Source organism: Protopterus annectens, chromosome 11.part0, assembly GCF_019279795.1.
Source record: "Protopterus annectens isolate FY-2018-M chromosome 11.part0, PAN1.0, whole genome shotgun sequence".
NCBI lineage: Eukaryota > Metazoa > Chordata > Ceratodontiformes > Protopteridae > Protopterus > Protopterus annectens.
The window spans coordinates 131,728,797-131,746,475 of NC_056745.1; the positions used below are offsets into that span (position 1 = coordinate 131,728,797).

General features: G+C 40.1%; 1 protein-coding gene across 4 annotated transcripts in view; it reads right to left on the bottom strand.

The window, feature by feature from the left end:
- CACNA2D4 (calcium voltage-gated channel auxiliary subunit alpha2delta 4) overlaps positions 1 to 17,679 on the bottom strand; it is a 2,573,275-nt gene that overhangs the window by 2,004,526 nt on the left and 551,070 nt on the right. For all 4 annotated transcript variants that reach the window (XM_044087505.1, XM_044087506.1, XM_044087504.1 and 1 more), the window contains one exon: positions 12,764 to 12,842. In XM_044087505.1, the coding sequence (XP_043943440.1) occupies positions 12,764 to 12,842 (79 nt within the window). The remainder of the gene's footprint in view (positions 1 to 12,763; positions 12,843 to 17,679) is intronic.

The window sequence follows — 17,679 nt, forward strand, 5'->3', positions numbered from 1 at the left end:
CCTTACTAACTAACACTTAATCCATCTAATATGACTGAGCTAACTTACCTAATATATGTATGTATACTGGTGACATTTTTGATGCATGATCCTGGAGTGCAGTAAAAAATTCTAAAATGAAAGAAAGAAAACAACCAAAAAAAAGGAAGATAAAAGAAAGAAAACAATCAAAACTCCACCCCCTGCAACATCACTGGTGAAGGCAGAGAAAGAGAAATAGCAGTTTTAATGACAGGAAAAATCTCACTATTTAAAGATAACAAAGCATTTTCCAATAGAAGTTCTAAAATAAATATGAGTGCTGCTTCAGGTGTGCAGTGATGGTACAGTAGGTCTTGACCATATACTGCGAGGAATATCATTCCTTGGGGGATCACTGACCATATCCTGTGAGGAATACCATTCCTTTGGGGATCATTACAGAGAAAGCTTTACTGCTACTTAGAAGTCTGCAGGAGGTGATAGACAGGTTACATAAGCAGGAGTGTGTGTGTGTGTGTGTGTGTGTGTGTGTGTGTGTGTGTGTGTGTGTGTGGACACAACAGAATGAGTCTACTTAAATGTTTTAATATTGTCTGAATATTGTTAGCAATGTAAAAGGAAGATGCAGAAATGATGGCCCGGTAAAACTCAGTAGTTAATATTCGCAATCCTTTACCCATCATGCCTCCAGCTTCTGTTGACGAACGTGATTAATAGTGCATGCCTGTCATGCCTGGAGTGTTTCCTGAACCGTACAAGTGTGTCTAATTGAAAGGTATTCAGGAGTCTTGCCACTGTTCCAGGTACTTGAATACAGCAACATGCTCTAGTGGCTCAGAAAGCAAGTAGCATATCCTCAAATTATTTGAATTAGGCAGAATCTGGCATTCGTGCCCAAATACATAGCTCATTCTTACCAAAGTTAATGCTGAGCTGCTTGCAAAGCAGTTGTGTGGCTTAGCCAGATCCTCACTGAGGGAGATCCTAAGAGGTGTGAAAGAGTAATCAGACCTCAACAGTGCCAGAGTGTCAGCATACAAAGGTGTTTGTAGCTCTGGCAGTTCATGGGTAAGACCAAGGAAAAAGCAGCGGCGCTAGCAGACAGCCTTGTAATAAACCCCTGCTTAGTGCAGTTGGAAGGAAAGCAGGAAGTGGTAGCGCTATGAAAGACCAGTAGCACAGGTAGCTATTAATCCATTCAGTTACAGATATGAATCCATTTGTGTAGATCAGAGCATATGTATGCATCTTTAAGAAGCATTTCCAGATGTAGCACGTGCATATAAATACAGAGCATGTGCAGGCAGCAGTGCCATTTGAGACATCAGCCAGAGTGTCGTAGTCAGCCTGTTTATAAGTTTAAGTTACAAAGCCTCATTTCTGATGTGTTTGTGTGTAATAATGCTGCTTGAAAAGAACCCATGAATGTTCATCTGTTTTATCCTGACAAGACAAGCGACATGGTGTCACAACCAGGATTAAGAGAGCAACTTCTTCAAGCCATGAGGAAGTGTAGACTTGAAGGTGAAGGCAGACTATGCAGGTTAAGTGAAACGGAGCACAGATGAATAAAAAAAGGCCATAAATAAGCTAAAGGTAAAGAAAACTACACAAATTATTTATTTGGCAAAGAAAATGAAATGGCACGTTTATAAGGTACAAAAACATATTAGGCAAATGAAAGTCACAAACCACATTATTAATTAAACAAAATTTTCAAAACCATGATATTTGATAAAACTAGCAAAACTATTCATATAGCGCTCAGAATTACCTTTGGTTTGCATAACGAACATGTTTAGAGTAAAACAGGCAAGTATAATGAGCATGATAAGAGGTTAAAGGGCATAACGAGTACAATAAAAGAGCAAGATAAGCTTGAAGAGCAAGGCAACTGCATGTATGTTTGGGCACAAACTACTATTTCAAGCATAACTAGAGTTGTTCGAAGTATCTCAGAGTCTGCAAAGTGTTTGCAGAGTGCGTGCTTTATTACAGTGCAACTATTTCAAAGAGTTTGCTGTGTGCAAGTACAGTTATATTGCAAAGTGCAGTCAAAGTACAGCCATTTCGAAAAGTTTCTTGTGCTGTGTGCATTTATTCGCAGAAAGACACCATTTCAAAGTGTTTCATACACTGTACACAGTTATTTTACAAAAGTACAGCCATTTTGAAAGGTTCTTGTGCTGTGTACAGGTTATTTGCAAAGTGCATTCATCTCCCCAAGTGTTTCTTACTCTGAGCTTCTTCCATTCTGTACAGTTTATTCACAAATTCCATTCATTTCTAAGTATTTCTTACACTGATAAGGAATTGTTTCACAAAGTACAGTGATTTCAGAGTGTTCTTGTGCTACAGACTTATTTGGCAAAGTGCAGTTATTTCAGAGTTTGTTGTACTACTGGGCATAACTACAAGTTATGGCATATATATATATATATATATATATATATATATATATATATATATATATATATATATATATATATATATTTGTGTGTGCATGTTTGTACATAATTTCAAGCACCTTCGCTACTGTGTTTTGATATAGCAGAGGCATTTCGCAGACCAAGTCCACTTGTGTTTGATCATAATACAGCAGAGAAATGGAGAGCATTTGAGCAGGAATATGATATTTTCATACAAGCAGCATTTTCTGACAAAGATACACGTAAGTACAAGGACATTCATTTTGCTTAACTTAGCTGCGTCAGATGCTACTGAAAGAGCGCGTTAATTTGTGTATGCACCAGAAGTATATGCAGGAGAGGGGGAAAACCATCAGAATGGGTACTGGCTGAATCCAGGGAGGACCCTGAGTGCTTAAAACATAAATTTAGAGAAATGTGCAACCCCCAGACAAATGTTACTTTAGAAAGGCACTTATTTTATACAAGAGACCAAAAGCCAGGTGAAACTTTTGCAGCTTATATCCCTGACTTGAGAAACAAAGCTAAAACGTGCAGATTTGGTGACTTGAAAGATGGGTTAATATTGTGTGGTGTTAATAGTGCTGTAGTGAGAATAATTTTGCTTCATGACAGTGATTTAAAGTTAAGCACAGCCATAGAGAGTTGTCAAATCCATGAGCACACAGAAAGGCACACAAGTATGCTTACAAGTGATAAGAGCATGGTTTCAGCAGCCTCTAGAGCAAACGCAGACAGCATGCAAAATGTGGCAAGCAGAACCAGGCTCAAGCACATGGCAGCAGCAACCCCTGTGGGTGTGGCAAGGAAAACCTGGAGCTTTCTAGCAAGTTCCAAGACTAGCTTAGTGAAAGGAGCATGCTCAGTACAGTATAAGAGTGAGTCAGCAAAACCTAAGTCAATCTTATTGTTAACTGTCATAATTGTGGTATCAACCATGAGTCTAAAATAGAGAAGTGCTTAGCATTTGGTCAGCAATGCCAAGTGTAAAAATGGAATCATTTTCAAAAGGTTTGTAAATGAAGCAACCAAACTCAATTATTAAGAAAGGTCACTCAAGAAAGCAAGTTGATCATATAGAAAGCTGCAACCCTACTTTTTATGTAGATGGTGTATCGGTGGTCAGTGAAAAGGTTAATGCAGCAGATTTGTTGGCAAAGAATGAAATATTTTGTACTGTCCTGATCAATGCTAAATCCTCGGAGCACAAAGCAGACACTGGTTCAAAGTGTAATGTAATGTCAGTGGAAACATTTGCTAAAGTGAGGGTTGGTGAGCAACTTAGCTTGGTCAATTGTGCGAAGCTTGTTGCTTATGGAGGTGAAGAGATTCAAACAGAAGGCTCAGTAGTGCTTTCATGCTATTTGGCTTGGAACAGTTGCAGCTTGCAATTTTATGTAGTCCAAAGACCCATGCAGTCATTATTAGGTCTCAGAGACAGTTTGAGAATGAAACTGCTTTCTTTTACCAAAGAAGTACATCATGTAAGCACATGTCCCAGTTCCAGTAAGCACATGTCCCAGTTCCAGTAAGCACATGTCCCAGTTCCAGCTTCAGTGACGCTATTTTCTCAGAGTGTGCTGATGTGCTCGACGACAAGCTAGACAAACTTCTAGCTCTGGTCTAGTTGGTAGACCAAAAGGAAGAGTTCCAATAGCTATTCAGGACAAAGTCAAGGTCCAGTTAGACAAAATGGTGCAGCAAGGTGTGATTTGTCCAGTCACAGACCCTAATGAGTGGGTGTCGTCCATGGTAGCTACTCATAGGAAAAATTCAGATGAAATCAGACTACACATTGACCCAAGAGATTTATACAAGGCAATAAAAAGAACTCATCATCCTATGTGTACAGTCAAGGAAATTTCAACCCTCATGCCAAATGCCACAGTTTTTTCAGTCTTAGATGCAAGAAGTTTATTTTGGCAAGTGATGCTTGATCGCATATCTTCACTACCAACAACATTCAGAACCCCATTTGGTAGATACAGATTCCTCAGGATGCCTTTTGGAATAATTTCTGCCAGTGAAGTCATTTAGCGTGCAATGGAACAAATGTTCTCAGGCTACCCATGTGCAATAATAGAGGATTTATTGGTTGAAGGCAATGGTGAAGCACAGCATGACAGAAAAGTCAGGAAAGTTCTGGAGAGAGCATGTGAAGTGAATTTAAGGCTCAATCCTCTAAAGTGCAAATTCAGACTACCAGAAGTTACTTATGTTGGTCATTTATTTACGAGTGCAGGCTTACGACCAGATCCTTACAAGCAAGCAGCCATTCCTGAGATGCCAGCTCCAGACAATTTCCAAGCTCTACAGCATTTTCTTGGTATGGTTAACTATTTGGGCAAATTTATCCCTGACGTTAGAGAGCTGACACACAAATATACTGCATGGTCATGGTTAGAACACCAGAGAGCATTTAATAACCTCAAACAGCAAATTGCTAACCCGCCTACATTAAAGATACTATGATGTCCACAAACCAGTAGTTCTTTCCTGTGATGCTTCAAAGTTCAGTCTTGGTGCAGTTATTCTTCAAGAGGGAAGACCTGTTGCCTATGCATCTAGAAATCTTACTCAAACTGAGATGCAGTATGCTCAAATTGAGAAGGAACTTTTGGCAATTGTTTTTGCATGTTCGAAGTTCCATGATTACATTTATGGCCGAGCAATCCAGATAGAAACTGACCATCAACCTCTAGTTGCTATTTTAAATAAGCCTATGCATTCTGCTCCAGCAAGACTACAAAGAATGATGCTCAAATTGTAAAAATACAAATTCAAAATGGTATATACAAGGGGTAAACTTCTTTATCTAGATGATACCTTAACCAAATCGCCCAGAAATACCATGGAACAGCTTGATGCAGAAAATTTTGACTTTGATCTCATGGAAGTACATAATTTTTCTACCATGAGACTTGATGAGCTGAGAGATCATACAAAGACTGATCCAATTTTGCAAAAACTCAACCACTTCATCAATGTATAATGGCCATCAAAGCAATCCTGTGTACTGCCCATGGGTGCCAGAACCATAGTGCAATGGGGAGGGAGCGCCCCCCCCCACACTTTTACAGCTGCAAGAATTGAGCTCAAGGGCTCTCATGCACACATTTACATATTTCCAGCTGGGCTACCAGCCTGTCAGAATTGAGCTTGCTGGCTGTTCAAATGGTCTGCGAGTGGGAACTCTCAGTTATCGCACTCGCTGGCTGTTCAATGTCTGCGAGTGGGCTGTGGCTGATGATCTCCTCCGGGGAAAGTGCACTTGCGAGCATGCTTTGGTTGATGATCTAAAAGTGTACTTGCAAGCAGGCTTTGGCTGATGATCTCCTCCCGACTACTGCAGAGATATGGCTGCACTCGAGAAGTAGGAAACATGTTTTAATTTGTCTGCACTGTTTTGAGCAGAATGAATGGAAAGGACTAGTGTGTGTGTGTGTGTGTGTGTGTGTGTGTGTGTGTGTGTGTGTGTGTGTGTGTGTGAGAGAGTGTGTGTGTGTGTGTGTGTGTGTGTGTGTGTGTGTGTGTGTGTGTGTGTGTGTGTGTGTGTGTGTGTGTGTGTGTATATGTGTGTGTATGTACTTATTTAAGTAGCTGGTGCTCTGTGTGTGTGTGTGTGTGTGTGTGTGTGTGTGTGTGTGTGTGTGTGTGTGTGTGTGTGTGTGTGTGTGTGTTTTATTTATGCATTAAGATGCTATGTGGGTGTTTTATTTATGCATTAAGAAGCTGTGTGTGTGTGTGTTTTATCTATCCATTAAGAAGCTGTGTGTGTGTGTTTTATATCTATAGAACTGTGTGCGTGTGTTTTATTTATGCATTAAGAAGCTGCGTGTGTTTTTTATTTATGCATTAAGAAGCTGCATGTGTGTGTGTTTTATTTATGCATTACGAAGCTGTGTGTGTGGTTTATTTATGCATTACGAAGCTGTGTGTGTGTGTGTGTGTGTGTGTGTGTGTGTGTGTGTGTGTGTGTGTGTGTGTGTGTGTGTGTGTGTGTGTGTGTGTGTGTGCACGTGTGTTTTATTTATGCATTAAGAAGCTGTGTGTGTGTTTTATTTATGCATTAAGAAGCTGTGTGTGTGTGTTTTATTTATGCATTTAGAAGCTCTGCGTGTGTGTGTGTGTGTGTGTGTGTGTGTGTGTGTGTGTGTGTGTGTGTGTGTGTGTGTGTTTTATCTATGCATTAAGAAGCTGTGGGCATGTTTTATCTATGCATCCCCTTAAAATTTGTGGTTTTGTGGCAAATCAATGAGAACGGAATTCACTAAATAATGATAGCCCTTTAAGTTTCAGTCTTCCTTTCTTTTTTGGAAACACATGGTTACACAAAACACTATTTCAGAAACTTTATAAGATTATACAAGTAATATTTAAGATGTGTCCCTAGTTTTGGGCCTTTGCCCTCCAAATAAATTTTGTCCTTTTCCACATTTCTTCTGCTGTGAAATTGAGAGGTTTGTGAAATTTAGATGTGTTAACTGGATGGTGCAGTGGTAGTGTTGTTGCCTCACAGCAAGAGGTTCTCTGGTTTGATTCTTAGCTGGGGTGCCTTCTGTGTGGAGTCTGTATGTCCTCCCCATGTCTGTGTGAGTTTCCTCCCATGATAGGAAATATATGCATCGGGAACATTTCTCCCTGGGCCTCTGCGGTGAATTGCCTTTGTTCCAACTCAGACTTTCCCAGTAAACAAATGTTAAATAAATAAAAAATTTACAAGGAGATAAGAGTTTCAGGGGAAGAGAGGTTTAGTGCTGCTTATTCAAAGTCTGTTTGCATTGTTAGTAGCACAACAGGTAGTATCCTTACTTTTGATGCAGAAGGCTATTGGTTCTACTCCCACAGTATGCAGATGGATCACTGATACTGTACTATGTTTTAATTTAAAGAGAGTGGATCCTGCAGTCTTGTGAATGTCCTCCTTTGGAGGAGTTACCCAGTAACTATGAACATGTTATCAGTTTACCATCCATTCCCTATTGTAATATTACTAGTTTAGCATTTTTAATTTAACATAAGCAATTTCTTCTTCAAGGGCAACAGCCACTTTATTTGTAGATGAAACAATGAAATATAAAGTTGTATTCTAGCAGCAACCTCTTCATTAGTTACAGATCCCTCTAATGTGGAATTATTTAGATGACTTACTTCTGCAGAGATTTTGCATATTTACTGATATTGGTGGATTATAATGACAGACGTTGAGTGGCCTTTTATGGTTGAAATTTTCTGAAATGGGTAGTTTTGTCATTATTGGTTCATACATTTTGTTTCATTGCTTCTAGAAGACTGTTCAAAGCTACAAATTTAAAACACATTCTAACAACTGGTGCTGTATAATACAAGGAATATAATTTAATACAATCAGGAAAGTGAACCAAAGAATGCATACATGTATGCATGGCCCTACAAATGTATTTAAAAACAGCTCAGAGGAAAGTGTGAAAGGCTTACAATCATGGGTGAATTGTAAACTTTAGTCTTGTTACCAAAGCAATAGATGAAAGTAACACAGTTCACATCACATTAAATTGACCTGGCCAAGCCTTTTGACACAATCCCCTACGCAGATGGAGTACAAAAGATGAATAATGTAGGAGCAAACACTTGCATCACTAGCTTGATTGCCAACTTACTCACAGGATGCAGGAGATCAAAATAGGGGAAGAGACCAGTCACCAATGGAGTCCCCCAGGGTTCGATGCTGAGACATTTTCTGTTTGGCATATACATCTCAAACGTAAAAGGAAATACTAAAGGGCTTTGGCTGGCTCAGTTTGAGATTACTACAAGCTAGGAGCAGTTATTGAATCCCCAAATGACTTAACCATCATGTAGGAAGGTTTGTCCCTGATAATAACTGGTGCCAAAATCATGACCAATGCCCTCTGAGAACTGACCCAGTTGTTTGGCATTTGGGGACTTGAGTGTACAGTGACCTAACTTTTGACCAACATGTGCCCAGAGATATAAGAAAGCCTTTCTATATTGCACAGCTTATAAACAAATTGATTGTGACTAGATCTAGAGATGTTGTTGTCACCCTTTACATAGCTGTCATTAGGTTAATCATTTTGTATAATGCCCACTTTGGAATGCATCTGTCCAGACCCATGCAACAATTAGAATACCCACAGAGATACCTTACTAAAAGGATACAAGTCCTAAACAACAGGTCTTGCATGGACCATCTCAAAAATGTATTACTATACTCAATATCCTACAGAGTGCTTAGAGGTGACACGTCTGGCATACAAGGCATCCTCCAACCTAATACAGATAGACCTATTCAACATCAGCAAGTCAAATGGCATCAGAAATACTCAGTCCAGGTATCTAAACTGAATGTTGTGGAGAGACAGATATATATTGCAGAGACTACCACTGTTCCAGAACAGACTATCAATAAAAATAAAAATAAAACAAGGCTCATCTGTCCATATTCAAATGCAACTTGGATCTAAGGATGGGTAATAGAAAATGTACTCCAAGATTGCCCCTCATGCCAGTAATGGATAAAGGCAGCTCCTAAATGCTGCATCCCTTACATGGGTCCCCTCAAATTATCTATAGTATGATCACATTTATTCTCACTAGGGCTAATATACAATTTTCAGCCATGGGATAGGTAAGACCAATCAGAAAATGTTAATTCAAGCACCAAAAGGGAATTGGCTAAGCTTAAAATGTCCTCCAGGTGAACCTATGTTGTGGTAGTAAATAGTTATAAAAAATTGCCCTTTTTAGATCATGAAGTGCCCCTCTCACCCTCTGACCCCCCCCTCCCCCCAAGTCTTCAACAGCTTCCGGCGCCTATGGTACCACCAGAAGTATAACCTTACTTTTCATACAAAGATGAGATGCTGATGGAAGATGGTATCATTTTCAAAGGTCCAAAAGTTGTTCCTACTTCATTACAACATGAATACATTCAGATTTGACATCATGGCCATCCAGGGTCTGATTCTACCAAAGGAATGGTGAGAGGACTAGTATGTTGGCCTTCTCTAGCAAAAGACATTGATAAAGTGCTTTTGTCTTGTTCAGTGTGCAACAGTACTAAGCTGCATTAGCAAAAACAGCCACCTCAGCTAAGCCAGATTGCTGAACTACTTTGGTCAACAGTAGCAACTGACATATTTGAGTGGAACAGTCAACATTACTTAGTGTTGGTAGACTCTTATTCGAACTGGTTTGAGATCGATTTACTACTTAATCTAACATCCAGTGCTGTTATTACTAAGATGAAACATCATTTCTCAGTCCATGGTAGTCCACACAAAGTTATTTTGGACAATGGTTCTCAGTTGTTGTTTCAGAGATTTGCTAAAGAGTGGGACTTTATCCATGTTACTAGCAGTCCTGAATATCCTCAGTCAAATGGCCTTGCTGAACATGCAGTACAGAGTGCAAAGCGTCAGAGAGGTCAAAGTGTGACGATACTGATATCTTATTGAATTTACTTAATCTCAGAAATACACCCTGTGACAACCAACTTGGCTCACCTGCTCACAGACTTCTGTCTAGGCAAACCAGAACCCCCTTGCCTATCAGTTCTACTTTGTTGGTGCCTAATGCCACAAATAACAGAGCAATCAAACCCAACTTTTAAAGAAGTGTTCTCAGAAGTCCAGCTATGATAAAATGAGCAGATTTCTTCATCCGTTAAAAGAAGGAGAGACTGAGGATGCAAACAGCAAAAGGATTTGATTGAGCTGGTCAAGTGGGGGGTATATGTACTGAGCCAAGATCCTACTTAGAGGAATCTGAGGATACAGAGTACAGGAGAAACTGCAGACATCTTCCTATATCAAAAATATCACAGCATCGTACCTGTGATACAGACTCTAGATCTTAGAGCAACCCTGACAATGTTCATACCGAAGAACATGTCTCAGTATCCATTCCCATTCCTGATGATGTCCCAGATGCCCCCAAAGTTGAAAATTCCTTGAAGACAGCCCCCATTGCTAGATCCAATTTTGACTTTTATGTTACATGATCAGGTCGTATTTCCAGACCTAGTGTAAAATACATAGCGACTTGGATAGAATTATTTTATGTGTGTCTGATTTTGTATGATTGTATGTCAAATAACTAGTTCTGTATAACTGCATGTCAAAGGATAATTTCTGTAAATTGCACGTCATTGAATACTGTGATTTCATATATGGACTATTTCTCAAAGAGGGAGGATGTAGATCAGTGTGTGTGTATGTACCTTTAAGAAGCATTTCCAGATGTAGCACATGCTTATAAATACAGAGCATGTGCAGGCAGCAGTGCCATTTTCAGAGAACAGCCAGAGAGTGGTAGTCAGTCTGTTTATAAGTTTAAGTTTAAGTTACAAAGCCTCATTTATGATGTGTAATAAAAACTGCTTGAACAGAACCCACGAATGCTCGTCTGTTTTATGCTGACCAGACGAGTGACAATCTGTAGGTAACAATGTGGGGAACAAGTTGTAATACACTGAATCAAAGGCTTTTATGAAATCAGCAGACAAAGCTTATCTCAGGCTCTCACTATGTAGGGTATTATAGATGGTGCTTGTCAAAAAAGCCAAGGTGTCATAACACCATGGCCTGGATGTAAGCCTTGCTGTTCTTTAACAAAGAAACCCACATTTTTTGGGGGGGAGGGGTGATCATGGTGATGTTCCACTCCCAGTACTGCTGCTTCTGGTAGTTTAGCAAATTAAGAAGAGGAGAGAGGAGAAACAGGCCTGATAGTGGAGATGAAGGAACAGCCCAGATTTGGAGAGAGGAATAATAGTGGCCTCTTTCCATAAATGAAGGGAAATCCCATGTTCAATTTAAACCTTGAAGGTATGCGAGGGAACATACAGATAAACATGATACGTGACCTAACACAAAGACAGAGGCCATCTCTATGAAGGCTGCCATGCACAGGAAGTTTCCTAAGCAGAAGGTTCATGAGATTGAGTAGAAGTCTTTTCCAAGATGATGTCTAGTGCAGAATCAATGGAAATGATATTTGGCAAATGAGTGCATTAGAAGTTATGGTGGATGTGAAGTTAGGATGGTGTATGGCAAGCAAATCAAACAGAGCAGTTGCATGTGCTCATTTCAAATAAAGCGGTTTTGTACCGATTTAGGCTTACCTATCGTTAATTCTGTAAGTGTGAGACAAGTTTTCTCCAGATAATATATACATAATGTCTCTGCCATGGTTCTAAGGGATAAAGCCTTGACTACAGCCAAGGTGATCTCGATTTAATTAATGGCTAAAGCATGTGAAGCACAGGAAAATGAGGATGGGAATGTCCATCCTGGAGGTGGGGGTGCACATGAGTTCATCTTGTGGCTGATCTCCAGTGGAGGCCAGTGACATATGGATTGAGGCTGTCTATATGGTGGTAGGGCATTTGATAATTCATTGCAGATGTGAGTCAATATGCCAGCATGTTCACTGCACAACTGTCCCAAGACAGCACATGTGGAGGCAGAAAGAAATCCTCCTTGTAAGTATCATGTCCCAAAGAGCCTCAGTCCCAAACATGGATCGGAGAAAGTCTGGGAGAGGTTTGTTGGGTTAAGTAGACCCAGTAAACAAGGAAAGGCTCTCTGGGGCACCTGATGGCCAAGCAAAAAAAAAAGTGGGGGAGAAAGCACATGAGCAGTAAGAAAGGCTGCCTACCTCCTTTTATAGTATCTACTCTGACGGTTTTGGTCCTGTTTAGCGTATAAGGATCAGTCATCACGCATGCTGCTTCTTTCCTAGCTGGATCAAGTTTTGTTCCTTTGCTTCACAATATACTTGGAGAATACTACATGAATATGACATTGTTCTAACCTCCCGGTTTAAAAAGGACTTCTTGTAAAACGTAAAGTTTAAAATAGCATTTCAGGGTAATACTGAAATGAGTCTGTGTGAAGACTGGCATCCAGTCCTAATGTAACACTAGCAGCAAGGATTACTAATTGTTGATTATGAAATCATGGAATTTCCTAGGATGTTTATACAGAGTGTGTGTGTGTGTGTGTGTGTGTGTGTGTGTGTGTGTGTGTGTGTGTGTGTGTGTGCACGCGTGCGTTCATGCCCACTTGTGCATCTTTTTTTGGAGGGAGGCATTTATATTTTTAGAGAAAGATGTGATACCATCACAGTGGTCTTCCAGGGAAAGAGTAGTGTAATGGGGTGGAAGCTTGGGGGTTTCTTTTGGTGAAAACACATTGTTGTAGAATATTTCTGCCAGAGCTGCTATAGGTAACATCCAATTAATAACACTTGAAGAGTTAGAAATTCCCTCTGCCAGGCATTTAAAAGCATAACAGCGCTCTTGCACTCACATATGTAGTTACAGAACTTAACAAATGAATCCTTACCTTTGTTGTCACAAGCAATTGATTTGACACTTTCTGCAAATGTTACTTCTCTTCCAATGAGGTAGGTAAAAACCCGGACCTACAAGAACAAAGATCATAACAATATGGATTAGAAGCAACCTTATCGAAGGACAGAAAAAGTACATATGCAAATTACAAAGAGGGAAAAACTTTACAAACACAGTGAAACAGAATGTGAAACTACATGGACAAACAGTGATCATAGCCAAACAATATCAGTAAGAAAATGTACCTTTTTTCACGTGAAAATGAAGCATTTATGTTATGGGACTTGTTTACAGTGAAAAGATAAATGAATGCAGGTTATAAAGTTCATTTACAGATTCATCACTTTATAGTTTGCAGGAATTTGATTAACCTAGTGTGTTGTATTGCCTAGTCTGCATGAAAGGGACGTGCAAATAATCATGCTTTTTGATTTTAAAGACTGAAATATTAAAATAATGTGAGTAACAGAACACATTTGATTTAGCCAATACTCCATTCTGTTTAAACAGCTATGGCTGTTTGCGTGCGTGCATGCTGTGTGTGTGTGTGTGTGTGTGTGTGTGTGTGTGTGTGTGTGTGTGTGTGTGTGTGTGTGTGTGTGCGTGTGTGTGTGTGTGTGTGTGTGTGTGTGTGTGTGTTCGTTTGTGTGTGTGCGCGTGTGTGCGCATGTGTGCGTGTGTTGTGTTGTGTTTAGGAAGTTGCAGCAGCAGGGTGGACTGGATAAAGTCAGTGATGGACTGTACTGCTATAATGATTCCCTTCTGTTGCTGCTTTATCACTTAGTAATTTAAGGACATACTAGACAAGCAATCACAGGGACCATGAGATGACATACACATTTAAGCAGACCTTTTTCAAGCCCTTAACAGTGCTCACCTGCCAAATTTAGTAGGGCTGTACATGATAACTGGTGCCAAAGTAATACTCTGTTTGACCTGTAGTAACTCTGCTTGACCTGTAGTAACTCTGCTTGACCTGTAGTAGTAACTCATTCCATAGGCTAGGATAGGAACATGCCGAGTTAGGGACCTCTCTCTCCAGTGAGTCTCATCTATTTCTTCGTGTACATTTAGATTCTTAGTGCAGGGCGTCTGTAGAGCCACTGGTTTTGCAAAGAAATAGAAATTCAAATAGGACTGGGCATTTCATGTCTTGAAAAGCAAGACACAGGTCACTTCAAAGCAAGCTGTAGGCTACAGAGTATGAGGAGAGAAGTGCTAATCTACCGTGGTAGCTAAAGGATTTAAAACATTTCTAACCTAGAAAATGAAAGAGCTGAGGCTTTTCCAGTTGAGCGATATGCTTGAATTTGTAAATATTAAAGGGAGCATTGTATTCAATGATGGGTCTGATAAGAGAAGAACCCAGTGGTAGGATAACTTCTTTGGATCTTGAAGATATTCTATTGGAAATCAACTGGGCCACACAGAAAGATTTCTTGACTATGGTGTAAACATGACGACTGAATGAGAGTTATCCAAATAAATACTTAGGTCTCTTATGAGTGTACCTGTCTGAAGATGAATACTATTTAATATATATGAAGGGGAAGCAACTTTTTTTGCTAAATGCTACTAAACTGCACTTTTTTCATTTAGTTTGAGACCATTTTTGATACAATATGTATGGACATATTCCAGCCCTGCCTGGCTGGAGCTGTTTAGTATCATTGAATGAGCAGATAACAGTGCTCAATTTGCAGTCATCAGCAAACTTGATCAACCACACTTCTGGGATATTAACTTGGATGTTTGCAAAATAAATGCCAAAACACAAGGGGGCTACAGTTTCACACCACATGATAGTTCTAAAGAGGGTGATTAATAAAAGAATACACATAGTAGAAAGTAAGATGGGAGATGAGCAGTTTGCATTCAGAACAGGATGCAGCACAACTACCCTGATGTTTGCAGAGAGAGAGGCAGACAGTAGAGAAGAAGCTAAATATGAAGAAAGAATCCAACTGGACATTCTTACGCTTGGAGAAAGCATATGACAAGGTCCCAAGAAAGATGATTTGGACAGCCCTGCAGTGGTTCAAAGTCCCAGAAACATTGATAGAATTACTGTAGGATATGTACAGGAACCCAATGACTCAAGTGTGAACAGTGTTCAGTCTCACAGAGGGGTTCCCAGTGGGACTGGGTGTCCATCTAGGTTCGGCCCCATGCCCCCTGCTGTTTTTAGTGGTAATGAGATACATGAGCAAACAGGTTAGTGGAGACAGATCAATAAAGTTGTTTTATGCAGATAATGTGACATTACAGGCAGACTCAAGAACCTCAGGAAAGAATAGGGAACTGTAATGCAAACTAAAGGCACACAGGATGAAACGGAGTACAAATAAAATAGTTATAATGTCTGCAAATGGGGTAAATCAGAAGATGAAACGGAGTACAAATAAAATAGTTATAATGTCTGCAAATGGGGTAAATCAGAAGATGAAACGGAGTACAAATAAATAGTTATAATGTCTGCAAATGAGGTAAATCAGAAGATGAAACAGAGTACAAATAAATAGTTATAATGTCTGCAAATGGGGTAAATCAGAAGATGAAACGGAGTACAAATAAAATAGTTATAATGTCTGCAAATGGGGTAAATCAGAAGATGAAACGGAGTACAAATAAAATAGTTATAATGTCTGCAAATGGGGTAAATCAGAAGAAGCTGGGAACTGAGATAGAAGGAAAATAGTGACAGATTCAAGTATCTATCTGGGAGGGGGTATGAGCAGGTCAAAGGTACAATCAGAGGGGCTGCAGCCAACGGGCACAGAATGTCAGGGGTAGTGTGTGACAGAAGAATGCCAAAAAAGCTGAAAAATAAGGTGCTCAAAACAATGGTATGACCAGTACTACTGTATGGTACAGAACCCTGGGCAATAAAGGCAGTGCAGCTGAGGAAGCTAGAGGTGATGAAGATGAAGTGCATTAGATGGGTAGTAGGATGCACACTGCAGGACAGATGAAGAAATGACAACATCAGAGCAGAGGCCCAAGAAGCTTCTATTGCTGAGAGGATCAAAGAGAACAGATTAAGGGGGTAGGGCACAAGTGCAGGAAAGCTGAAAACAATCTGGTGAAGATGATATGGGACAGGCAGGAACAAGGCAAGAGGAAACAAGGGTGTTCAGCAAAGAGATGGCTGGATTGTGTGAGAGAAGACCCATGACAACCAGGCATGACTGTCGAAGAAGGCAGAAGAGTGCCACTGAATCGAGACAGAGAGATAGTGACAGGTGACACAACACCCCAACCCCATGTAGAAAATAGGAAACTGGGGGTTGATGAAGACAAGGAGGAGAAGAGGGCCTAGAACTGATCCCTGCGGCACCTCAACAGTTACAATTTTACTTTCAGAAAGGGATCCAGCAACTTTCACAGCTTGCAATCTACTGGATAACCAACATTCAATCCAGGAAACAATGTAAAGATTTACATTAAACTTGTCTAACATTTTCAATAATACCAGCATGGAGGAATAGTGTCAAAAGTCTTGGTCAGGTCAAGATAAGCAGTGTGGACAGAATGACCACTGTCCACAGCCCCTATGACCTTTTCAATGAAGCTTACTATGTTAGAGATAGGACCTGCCCTTCACAAAACCAAACTGATTTTCAACTAGATCAGTTAGGTTGCCTATGACTGCATAAATGATTTTTGCTATAATATGTTCCTTGGCTTTGCCTATAAAGCTGCTAAGTTAATTACCCAGGTCTGCAGAAGGATGACCGTTGTGTAGGGGAGTCACAGTGGCTGTTCTCCAGGCATCAGGAACAAACTCTGCAAATAGGCTGAGGCTGAACATTAGAAGTGGAGGCTCAAACAGTTTATACCTGGCACTGATGAGAATGCAGGCTAGTTATGTTGTCTGTTCCCATGGAAGTGTTATTTTTAACTTATGATGGGGATTCTAAGATTTGTTCCAAATTGATTTAAGGGGAAGCTAAATTCTCAGGGTTATTGGGTGCAACAATGTGGGTAGGAGAGGGCACTAACTGTCTGCTAATATACTAGGTATAGCCTTGGGGCAGAATGTGCGATACTGTTATGGATGAGCTCAATGCATAGTTAGACACTATTCCTTAATTTTCTGACATAACTGAAGAAAACTTTGTAGTTTCCTATGTAATGCTTTACATTTTCTAATAGCATTTTTAAGTTCCTTGCTGACATGTTTCACTGCAATCTTGAGGTAGGGAGATGTGTAGTTATTGTAACTTTTCATTAGGTTCCTTCGTTTCTTGTACACCGTATTAATATGGGAGTTCTACCACAGAGGCTTATTCCAGAACTTACCATTATATTTAGGGCAAATGGTTACTGACTTTTCTATGCAACTGTTCTGGTGCTGGTACAAATCAGAGGTGAACATGGCAACACTCTCAGATGGGTCTTTGCACGGGATTGTTGGGAATTTCAAACATGTCTTCTACAAGGTGAAGTAGGTTTGCCTTTGAGAAGTCCCTAAAGATGGTCTCATTCGGTGTTGGGATGGTGCCTCTAGGCATGACAGATGATGACTGAGATGTGGTCATATTAACCAGAAATGAGGAGATGTAAGGTGGGGTGCAGGCAGGGGGTAGGTAAGGGCAAGTTCAAGAATATCAGAGCCTCTGGTGGGTAGTTTTACACTTTGGTCCACTGCATTAGTACTAGTGAAGTGTAGGTCTCACGGAGTATAACTATTTGTAGAGCTGTAGGTGTACCAGTCAACGCTTGGGTAATTAGTCCCTTAGTTAGAAGGTAATGGGTTTGTATAACTATTTGTAGAGCTGTAGGTGTACCAGTCAACGCTTGGGTAATTAGTCCCTTAGTTAGAAGGTAATGGGTTTGTATAACTATTTGTAGAGCTGTAGGTGTACCAGTCAACGCTTGGGTAATTAGTCCCTTAGTTAGAAGGTA